The sequence below is a fragment of the Oncorhynchus mykiss genome, chromosome 27, assembly GCF_057628025.1.
Source record: "Oncorhynchus mykiss isolate SJ-2025 chromosome 27, ASM5762802v1, whole genome shotgun sequence".
In the NCBI taxonomy this organism is placed as follows: Eukaryota; Metazoa; Chordata; class Actinopteri; order Salmoniformes; family Salmonidae; genus Oncorhynchus; species Oncorhynchus mykiss.
In genome coordinates, this window is record NC_143048.1 from 23594900 (window position 1) to 23606568 (window position 11669).

The 11669-nt window shown below is 43.7% G+C and overlaps 1 protein-coding gene across 2 annotated transcripts; it reads left to right on the top strand.

Moving 5' to 3' along the window:
* The first annotated feature begins 1383 nt into the window (after window positions 1–1383).
* On the top strand, window positions 1384–9542 carry LOC110507786 (suppressor of cytokine signaling 5). Of its 2 annotated transcripts, XM_036965428.2 has the most exons (3): window positions 1384–1473; window positions 1660–1688; window positions 7431–9542. In XM_036965428.2, exon 3 carries the CDS (start codon window positions 7599–7601, stop codon window positions 9249–9251), a length of 1653 nt encoding a protein of 550 aa, XP_036821323.2. In that variant the 5' UTR covers window positions 1384–1473; window positions 1660–1688; window positions 7431–7598; the 3' UTR covers window positions 9252–9542. The 2 variants fall into 2 exon arrangements, with proteins under 2 accessions (XP_036821323.2, XP_090079793.1); XM_090223667.1 differs by lacking the exon at window positions 1384–1473 and having other exon boundaries at window positions 1547–1688.
* The last annotated feature ends 2127 nt before the right edge of the window (window positions 9543–11669 follow it).

The window sequence follows — 11669 nt, forward strand, 5'->3', positions numbered from 1 at the left end:
TATTCACAGTATTGTGTGTGTATTTATTTATTACATACACAGTTGAAGTCGGAAGTTTACATACACTTAGGTCAGAGTCATTAAAATTCCATTTTCAACCACTCCACAAATTTCTTAAACTATATCAATGGAAATTAGCCAAGACCTCAGGAAAAAAAAGGAGACCACAAGTCTGGTTCATCCTTGGGAGCAATTTCCAAACGCCTAAAGGTACCATATTCATCTGTACAAACAATAGTTCGCAAGTATAAACACCATGGGACCACGCAGCCATCATACCGCTCAGGAAGGAGACGCGTTCTGTCCTGAAGATGAATGTACTTCGGTGCGAAAAGTGCAAATAAATCACAGAACAACAGCAGAGGATCTTGTGAAGATGCTGGAGGAAGCAGGTACAAAAGTATCTATATCCACAGTAAAACGAGTCCTATATTGACAACCTGAGAGGCCGCACAGCAAGGAAGAAGCCACTGCCTCTTAAAAAAGCCAGACTACGGTTTGAAACTGCACATGGGGACGAAGATTGTACTTTTTGGAGAAATGTCCTCCGGTCTGATGAAACAAAAATAAAACTGGTCATAATGACCATCGTTATGTTTGGAGGAAAAAGGGGGACGCTTGCAAGCTGAAGAACACCCTCCCAACCGTGAAGCACGGGGGTGGCAGCATGTTATGGGTGCACTTCACAACATAGATGGCATCATGTGGAAAGAAAAGTATGTGGATATATTGAAGCAACATCTCAAGACATTGGTCAGGAAGTTAAAGCTTGGTCGCCAATGGGTCTTCCAAATGGACAATGACCTCAAGCATACTTCCAAAGTTGTGGCAAAATGACTTAAGGACAACAAAGTCAAGGTATTGGGGTGGCTATCACAAAGCTCTGACCTCAATCCTATAGAAAAGCGTGTGCGAGCAAGGAGCCCTACAAACCTGACTCTGTTACACCAGCTCTTGTCAGGAGGAATGGGCCAAAATTCACCCAATTTATTGTGGGAAGCTTGTGGAATGCTACCTGAAACGTTTGACCCAATTTATACAATTTAAAGGCAATGCTATCAAATACTAATTGAGTGTATGTAAACTTCTGACCCACTGGGAATGTGATGAAAGAAATAAAAGCTGAAATAAATAATTCTCTCTATTATTCTGACATTTCACATTCTTAAAATAAAGTGGTGATCCTAGCTGACCTAAAACAGGGAATTTTTTACTAGGATTAAATGTCATTAATTGTGAAAACTGAGTTTAAAATGTATTTGGCTAAGGTGTATGTAAACTTCTGACTTCAACTGGATTATATAAGAAACTTTGCAACAGTTACATATAGCCTTATCATAGGTCATTCTGATTTATCATACCTATGAGTATGGATTACAAGTGTGTATGTTTTGCATGTAATGGTGCCATCAGTACATTCCATTCCAGTACACTACATGCCTAGTCAGTTAGTCAACAACATCAGGAGACTCAGTAAGTCAATATTTACAAACTACAATATATGAACTGCATGTACATTCATACATTTCGTCTGGATAATACACCAATCAATTTTCAATACGTTTGCTTTGAAATGTCCTGTGTTATAGATTACATAGAGTTACTTTGATTTTTGTTTTTACTTCCGGGTTGTGAACTTTTCCTGGTTTTATTCACTAGCTTTTGGAGAGAACAACGAAGTTTTTATGGTAAGTAAATTGATCTGATCAAAATGATATAACATTTTCATTACAGTATAACAGTACGGTCAAATAAGGAGACTTCACGAACATTCCTTTGTAATACTTTTGAGTGAACCTTTTTTTCCCCTTGATGTTGCCTTCTGTTAGCTCAACTAGCAAACTTGCTTCCGTTATCATGAACTATTTTAGTTCGTTTTTAGCACATTGACAAAGGGTTTTTGTTATGAAACAAATATATATATTGATTGTCTAAGGTTTAAGTAAGCTAACGCATCTTGCTAAAGAAAATAGTGATTCCTGAGACGTTTCAGAAGATGCTAGGCTAATGCTACATAGCCATTTAGCTAGCTAACGTTAACTGGCTAGCCAGGGGCACCGCTTCAATCGCATCCAGCTATAAAATAACTCTTGCGTCATCTCCGTTATTAAGGAAGGAAGGGAGTAAGTCAGTTATCTACCTGGGTTCTCAAGCATTTTGGAGCCAGGAATCCCATTTGTCATAGCAAATTCATCAGGAACCGCCACATAATCAGAACACAACTGGAGTGAGAAAAAATAGTATACAATGAGATTTACTTTGACTTTGGCATTGCATGTTCGGATGAACGAAGTCTACCCCTGGGAAGGAACTTTTTTAGCAGTTGTATTTTTTTTAATTAACACATTTTCTAGGCTTAAAGCACATTTTCTGCAATTCTACATATTTTGTCATGCAGCGGAGCGACTTTTTGTTGTTGCAGCTTTAAACCTCAAATACAGCAATTCTACACATTTTGCCAGGAGGAAGTCTCATGGCAAAATTTACAATGAACATTTTATTGGTCACATACACATATTTAGCAGATGTTATTGCAGGTGTAGCGAAATGCTTCTGCTCCTAGCTCCAACAGTGTAGTAGTATCTAACAATACACATAAATCTAAAAGTTAAATAATAGAATTAAGAAATATATAAATATTAGGATGAGCAATGTCAGAGTGACATTGACTAAAATACAGTATAGACATATGAAATTAGTTAAACAGTATGTAAACCTTATTAAAGTGATAAGTGATTCCATGTCTATGTACATAGGGCAGCAGCCTCTTAAGGTGCAGTGTTGAGTAATCGGGAGGCAGCTGGCTAGTGATGGCTATTTAACAGTCTGATGGCCTTGAGACAGAGAGACTGAAAAACAGCTTCTGTCTCAGCTTTGATGCACCTATATGGACCTCGTCTTTGGATGATAGCGGGGTGAACAGGCCGTGGCTCGGTGGTTGATGTCCTTGATGATCTTTGTGGCCTTCTTGTGATACCGGGTGCTGTAGGTGTCCTAGAGGGCAGGCACTGTGCCCCCGGGGATGCGTTGGGCAGACCACACCACCCTCTGGAGAGCCCTGTGGTTGCAGGGCGATGCAGTTGCCGTATCAGGCGGTGATACAGCCCGACAGGATGCTCTCAATTCTGCATCTATTAAAGTTTGTGAGGGTCTTAGGAGCCAAGCTGAATTTCTTCAGCCTCCTAAGGTTGACGATGCACTATTGTGCCTTCTTCATCACACTCTCTGTGTGGGTGGACCATTTCAGGTTGTCAGTGATGTGTACACAAAGGAACTTGAAGCGTTTCACCTTCTCCACTGCGGTCTCGTCGATCTGGATAGGGGTGTGCTCGCTCCCACGATCAGCTCCTTTGTTTTGTTGAGGGAGAGGTTGTTTTCCTGGCTCCACTCCGTCAGGGCCCTTACCTCCTCCCTGTAGGCTGTCTCATCATTGTTGATAATCGGGCTACTGCTGTTGTCGTCTGCAAACTTGATCAGGATCAGAATAGTGGAGGTGTTGTATCCTACCTTTACCACCTGGGAGCAGGAAGTCCAGGACCCAGTTGCACAGGGCGGGGGTCAGACCCAGGGCCCGAGCTTAATGATGAGCTTGGAGGGTACATTGGTGTTGAAGGCTGAGCTATAGTCAAAGAACAGCATTTTTACATAGGTATTTGTCTTGTCCAGATGGGATAGGGCAGTGTGCAGTACGATGGTGATTGCATCATCTGTGGCTCTATTGGGGTGCAAATTGCAGTGGGTCTAGGGTGTCAGGTAAAGTGGAGGTCAAATTATCCTTAGCTAGTCTCTCAAAGCACTTCATGATGACAGATGTGAGTGCCACAATGCGATAGTAATTTAGTTCAGTTACCTTTGCTTTCTTGGGAACAGGAACAATGGTGGACATCTTAAAGCAAGTGGGGACTGCAGACTGCGATAGGGAGAGATTGAATATGTCCGTAAACACACCAGCCAGCTGGTCTGCGCATGCTCTGAGGACGTGGCTAGGGATGCTGTCTGGGCCGTGAGCCTTGCAAGGGTTAACGCTTAAATGTCTTACTCATGTCGGCCACGTAGAACGAGAGCCCACAGTCCTTGGGAGTGGGTTGCGTCGGTGGCACTGTGTTATCCGCGTGATTGCCTTATAGAGGGGATAACTACACTGTTTGTATTCAACCATATTCCCAGCACCTTGCCGTGGTTAAATGCAGCGGTTCGCATTTGCGTGAATGCTGCCATCTACAGTGCCTTGCGAAAGTATTCGGCCCCCTTGAACTTTGCAACCTTTTGCCACATTTCAGGCTTCAAACATAAAGATATAAAACTGTATTTTTTTGTGAAGAATCAACAACAAGTGGGACACAATCATGAAGTGGAACGACATTTATTGGATATTTCTAACTTTTTTAACAAATCAAAAACTGAAAAATTGGGCGTGCAAAATTATTCAGCCCCTTTACTTTCAGGGCAGCAAACTCTCCAGAAGTTCAGTGAGGATCTCTGAATGATCCAATGTTGACCTAAATGACTAATGATGATGAATACAATACACCTGTGTGTAATCAAGTCTCCGTATAAATGCACCTGCACTGTGATAGTCTCAGAGGTCCGTTAAAAGCGCAGAGAGCATCATGAAGAACAAGGAACACACCAGGCAGGTCCGAGATACTGTTGTGAAGAAGTTTAAAGCCGGATTTGGATACAAAAAGATTTCCCAAGCTTTAAACATCCCAAGGAGCACTGTGCAAGCGATAATATTGAAATGGAAGGAGTATCAGACCACTGCAAATCTACCAAGACCTGGCCGTCCCTCTAAACTTTCAGCTCATACAAGGAGAAGACTGATCAGAGATGCAGCCAAGAGGCCCATGATCACTCTGGATGAACTGCAGAGATCTACAGCTGAGGTGGGAGACTCTGTCCATAGGACAACAATCAGTCGTATATTGCACAAATCTGGCCTTTATGGAAGAGTGGCAAGAAGAAAGACATTTCTTAAAGATATCCATAAAAAGTGTTGTTTAAAGTTTGCCACAAGCCACCTGGAAGACACACCAAACATGTGGAAGAAGGTGCTCTGGTCAGATGAAACCAAAATTGAACTTTTTGGCAACAATGCAAAACGTTATGTTTGGCGTAAAAGCAACACAGCTCATCACACTGAACACACCATCCCCACTGTCAAACATGGTGGTGGCAGCATCATGGTTTGGGCCTGCTTTTCTTCAGCAGGGACAGGGAAGATGGTTAAAATTGATGGGAAGATGGATGGAGCCAAATACAGGACCATTCTGGAAGAAAACCTGATGGAGTCTGCAAAAGACCTGAGACTGGGACGGAGATTTGTCTTCCAACAAGACAATGATCCAAAACATAAAGCAAAATCTACAATGGAATGGTTCAAAAATAAACATATCCAGGTGTTAGAATGGCAAAGTCAAAGTCCAGACCTGAATCCAATCGAGAATCTGTGGAAAGAACTGAAAACTGCTGTTCACAAATGCTCTCCATCCAACCTCACTGAGCTCGAGCTGTTTTGCAAGGAGGAATGGGAAAAAATGTCAGTCTCTCGATGTGCAAAACTGATAGAGACATACCCCAAGCGACTTACAGCTGTAATCACAGCAAAAGGTGGCGCTACAAAGTATTAACTTAAGGGGGCTGAATAATTTTGCACGCCCAATTTTTCAGTTTTTGATTTGTTAAAAAAGTTTGAAATATCCAATAAATGTCGTTCCACTTCATGATTGTGTCCCACTTGTTGTTGATTTTTCACAAAAAAATACAGTTTTATATCTTTATGTTTGAAGCCTGAAATGTGGCAAAAGGTCGCAAAGTTCAAGGGGGCCGAATACTTTCGCAAGGCACTGTATATACGGTTTTTGGTTTGGGTAGGTTTTAATAGTCACAGTGGGAACAACATCCCCTATACACTTCCTGATGAACTCAGTGTCAATGTAATTCTCCGAGGCAACCCGGAACATATCCCAGCCGTGTGATCAAAACAATATTGAAGTGTGGATTTCGATTGGTCAGATGAGCTGTGATAGACCTTAGCACGGGTACTTCCTGTTGGAGTTTCTGCCTTTAGGAAGGGAGGAGCAGAATGGAGTCTGTTGTGGAGAATCGTAACAAAATTGAACACTTACAAGAACTTGTGAATTCAATATAGGCTTTTAATACAAACATATCAGAAGCCTAGATGGTCCACGGACACACACACTTTTCCAGAGCACTGGCTCTGATTTATACACATACAACATATGAGTCCATCCCACATGCATGACCCCCTCCTTTGTATGTCCCTCTGACCTTGGTATGTCCAGCTGTCCTATGCTCTCATGGCCTTACTTTGGCTTCCTGTCCTATACAATAGACAATGCATTTTACCAGAATGGCAAATGCACTCTATCTTTCTCTTGTGGTACAGTATTATGTTTCTTCCTATATGTACATCTTTCTCCCACAAGTCCTGATCTGATTTGCCGACGGGAGGGCGGGGGAGGGCCTTGTAGTCATCCTGGAAGGTAGAGTAACAATGGTCTGTAGTTTTTGAAGTGCGATTACTACAGACAATGTGTTGATAGAACATCGGTAGCGTTTTCCTTCAATTTGATTTGTTAAAATCCCCAGCTACAATATATGCGGCCTCAGGATTTGTGGTTTCTTGTTAGCACAAAGTCCAGTGTAGTTCCTTGAAGGCTGTCACGGTATCGGCTTGAGGGGGAATATACACAGCTGTGGCTATAACCGAAGAGAATTCTCTTGGGACGGTCGGCATTTGATTGTGAGGTATTCTAGTGTGTTTATGTTCAAAAACATTTTTCAAAAACATTGTAAGGGGAATACAAGAATAATTTTTTTTAAATGGTAAAGTACTGTGGATACCAATATCCCTGTGAGCCTTCCAGACCCATGTTGCCCAGCGTAAATTCTAGATTAAAGGAGCTGTACTATAATTCCAGGAAATGACCTTGTACTTTATCTACAGTAATAGTTGAGTGAAATTACAAAGCAACAAATATTACACCCTCAACTTATTCCACTGATCCTTGGCCAAAATGAATTTAATCTGAGTAATATTCATTTCAGATCTGGTCCCGGACCCCACTTTGAGAACCCCTGATCTACTAGATGGGTTATTGACAATGAATATAGTTTATTGACTGTACCAACCGATAGTCTTTGCTGTCAGGGTGCAGCAAAAATACCTTTTCAATGTTTGACATCATGTTTTGTTAATTTAAAGACATTTTATGAGTTTTATCCTAGTTTTAAAAAAAATTACATTTCTTGTAGAAATCAGTTGACAAGTCTAGTGTGATCAAATTTTTTCTGGCATGCTTTAAAAAAATCTTGCTTATAGGCCTTAGTTATATTTAATGTACATATGATCGTTTACCCCTAATTGCTGCAGCTAAGAGAAATTCTGTTTTTTGTTTCTCTTGTAGCCCCAAGTGACTGTGACAGTGATTCATGGGACATGCTATTGACAGCCTTTGGGAAGATTCTGAATGGGAGGGCTTGCTGCTGAGAACTGACTACAGCCACAAATCACCTTTTCCCTGCAGCTGACCCCGACTGCAACTACCATTATTCCAGCCCATAATTAACCTGTCATGTCTGAACCAAAGGAGTCGGGTGATCGTGGGAAAGACAGGGAGCGGGGCGCCCGTCCCAAGGTGAGACAGAGCCGGTCTGAGGAGAGAAGAGATGCTGGCGGGGGGCAAAAGGGAGGAAGAGGAAAAAAGAAAGGCCAGACGTCCCATGAGCAAGCTGGGGAGCGGCCTGTCAGCGATGGGTTTGAGTATGGGGACCTGCTGACTGGTCTGGAGCCCAGGGACCGCTGTTCCTCCTCTCCACTGAAGGAGGGCAGGAGATGGCAGGGCCTGGAGGGGGTCACTTCACTCAGCCAGGACAGGGGGACTGCCAGGCTGGCACAGGGGACAGCTGAGCCACCAACCAGTGAGGCTGAGGGCAGGGGGGCAGGTGGCAGTCGCACACTCCGCCAAAAGATCCAGGATGCCATGGGGCAGTGTTTCCCCATAAAGACCAACACTCCGTCGTCCAGTTCCACTCAGCATGTCTTTATGCCACAAGCTGCTGCTGCCGGGGCTGGGTCCTCCTCGCGCCGCAAGATCCACCTTACTGAACTCATGCTGGATGACTGTCCCTTCGCTGCAGGCACCGAGCTGGCTCAGAAGTGGTACCTCATCAAGCAGCACACAGCCCCCATCTCCACACCTCCCGTAGTGGACACCTTGGTGGTCAGCGCTAGTGCCTCTGCCTCAAACTTGGCCGCCGTGGTGGAGGATGTGGATGACCGGTTACGAGAGCGCAGGCGCATCAGCATCGAGCAAGGCGTGGAGCCGCCACCCAACGCAGAGATCCACACGTTTGAGGTGACGGCCCAGATCAACCCTCTGTACAAGCTGGGGCCCAAACTGGCCCATGGTATGAATGAGCTTGCAGGGGATGACAGAGCTACCATTCACCAGCAACAGCAGCTGCTTCTCCAGAGGCAACAGCAGCACCAGCTCTTGCTGCAGAGCTGTCTGGACACTCTCGATGAGGTGGTGGCCGTGGCCTCCTCCTCTTCTGCCTCAGCATCTGCCTTGGTCCCTGTCTGTGAAGCTGCTTCTGTGCCTGACCCCATGGTTGACCCTGAGGTCACAGCCAGCCTCCAGCCAACCAAAATTGTTGTGCCCCAGGCTGAGGGTCCCCCTACTCAGGACGGCTATCGCATCCACACCCAGATCGACTACATCCACTGTCTGGTGCCTGACCTGCTGCAGATCACTAACTTACCCTGCTACTGGGGTGTGATGGACCGCTATGAGGCCGAGACACTGCTGGAGGGTAAGCCAGAGGGCACCTTCCTGCTCCGCGACTCAGCCCAGGAAGACTACCTCTTCTCCGTCAGCTTCCGCCGCTACGGCCGCTCGCTGCACGCCCGCATCGAGCAGTGGAACCACAACTTCAGCTTCGACGTGCACGACCCCAGTGTTTTCCATGCGCCCACCGTCACGGGGCTGCTGGAGCACTACAAGGACCCCAACTCCTGCATGTTCTTCGAGCCTCTGCTGTCCAACCCCATCCACCGCACCCTGCCCTTCAGCCTGCAGCACGTGTGCCGGGCGAGGATCAGCAGCTGCACCACCTACGACGGCATCAACGTGCTGCCCATCCCCAACACCCTGAAGAAACACCTGAAGGAGTACCATTACAAGCAGAGGGTGAGGGTACGGAGGATGGACACCTGGTGGGAATAACAAAGACCTTCTGGTGGAAGTGAACCACAACTAGGCTACTAACTTAACACTATGGAGGCAGGCCTCACTCAGTGGACAACCAGTTGACTCACTCCATTTTCTTCCATTTCGCTCTATTAACATACCTACCTACTGCATTCACTGTATACCTAGCTACCTGTTTTATGTATTTATAATTTACAATATAAGACCAATGTCTTAAACTCTGTGGATACTATGTTATTTCAATTCTGATGCACATTCACCCATTTTTCTCTGCTCACAATAAACTTTGGATTCATGGTAATGATACACCATGTGTGTAGAGGTGTATCAATTCTTTGGGTTGAAGTGAACAGAGTCAAGGCTGGTTTGGTGACAATATGGAACACATACAGGTCTAATAATGGGTCAATGAATTACCATTGCCAAATGTAGGGTACTGGAGATGAACAGATGTGACTTCTAGTAGATAATGTGGATGGCATCCTGCTGGCAAGCTGCTGAGGACCTAGCTGGTGGTATAAACCATTTGCAAATTAATTTTTTATATATTTTGTGTCATTCCTTTGAAGGCGAAAGAAAGGTACTTGAAAGGGAATTTTTGACTTGTCCTAATTACTTGAATAATCCAATACTTTCCTGTATAGCCTATAGTTTTCAGAGGTAAACTAAAACTATGGGGTGTAAGGCAGGTAAATGTCTCAAGCTTCTATCCATGTGAGATTTTACCGTTGTTACTTCCTATCAAATTAGAGCACATTGAAGCCATTGCTGAATGCCTAACACAAAATGAATCCAATTGCATGCGAGTTGAAGCCGTTTGTCAGTGTTAGAGCAAACAGACAGTGAGTGACGATAATAGAGCTGTTTTTTGTGGTGCTGAGAACAGAACATGAAGCAGCACCTACTGAGAAGAGCTGAGAACAGTGCTGAGAACAGAACATGAAGCAGCACCTACTGAGAAGAGCTGAGAACAGTGCTGAGAACAGAACATGAAGCAGCACCTACTGAGAAGAGCTGAGAACAGTGCTGAGAACAGTGGTGAGAACAGAACATGAAGCAGCACCTACTGAGAAGAGCTGAGAACAGTGCTGAGAACAGAACATGAAGCAGCACTTACTGAGAAGAGCTGAGAACAGTGCTGAGAACAGAACATGAAGCAGCACCTACTGAGAAGAGCTCTATCTCTGTCTAGCTTTGGTCTATTGATCTTCTCAGCCTACCACTGAGCCTGTGTTGGAATCAGAGTAATGATGATGGAAGCACATTTAGGCTACCCTTACGTTTTGATTATTGAGTCATTGTGCCTTGTGCTTTGAGGCTATTGCTGTAGCCTGGTCCAATATACACATTCCAGCATGATGGTGATTTTCAGAAGGCCTCCATTTTGTATTGCGAAGTAATCTCAATATCATGTTTCAGTAGTGGCTATATCAAAGGGAGCATTGTATTATCAGAAAATAAAACTCCCTTTTTAGTACCTTGTCCTCACATGACCTGAAAACCTTACCAAGCTGTTGTTGAATTTATGCCATCTCGCTGTCGATGATGCTTGCGCCTGGAAGGCTGATGAAATGATACAGTTATTTGTACATTTACACATCCCTTCTGCTGGGACTAAAAGCAGATCTGGAAGAATTCAATAAAGCAGACCTCTAATGTGACAGACAGGAAATTGTATTTGCATATATAAATAGAAACTATCCCTTTAGTAAATTAATTGAATGGAGGACCCATTCATGGATTAATTAAAGAAATACATTTTTGTATTTATTTAACCTTTTTTAACTAGGCAAATTAAAGAAATGAATGCCTTTGTAAATGTTCCCAAACAAGACACGGAGAACAAAAAGCATTTAATGCAAGGACTTTCATTTGACGGTTATTTTGGGGACCCATTCATGGATTAATTGCATAATTTACCTATGCAGTGAAGTGATTGACCGCTTTGTGTGAACACAATTTGGTATTAATGGAAACACACAAAGAGAGGCCTCTGTGCTAATTGATGTGTGCAGTGTGCAATAATACAGTGGAGAGTACAGTGGACAGCCGTACAGTGGACAGCTGTCCTGATATTGAGTGAGCATGGAGAATGGATCACTTCTGTCAGCAGTCATCTTAGGAATCATCACTGTGGTATGTCTTCAGATGGAAGCTTTGATTTAATGTGTTTATTTTATTATGCTACTGTTTGTATTGAACCTTTTATCCACTAAGGAGGATGTCACCATACTTTAGGAAAAGTTCCATGGCAGCACTCAAAATGCAGTGTTAGGGAGCCATCCCACTGGGCACAGACTTCATTTCAACGACTAGTTTTGATTGTATATTTGGTTGTTGTCAACTAACGTTAAAACCACAAAAAATATATAATGTAATTGGATTTAGGTTAAAAGTTGGTTGAAAAAAATGACAAAATTCCCTCATGTTTAT

What these genes read in the sequence shown, in the direction of transcription:
- LOC110507786 (XM_036965428.2), top strand. Translation starts at nt 7,599, where the DNA reads ATGTCTGAACCAAAGGAGTCGGGTGATCGTGGGAAAGACAGGGAGCGG.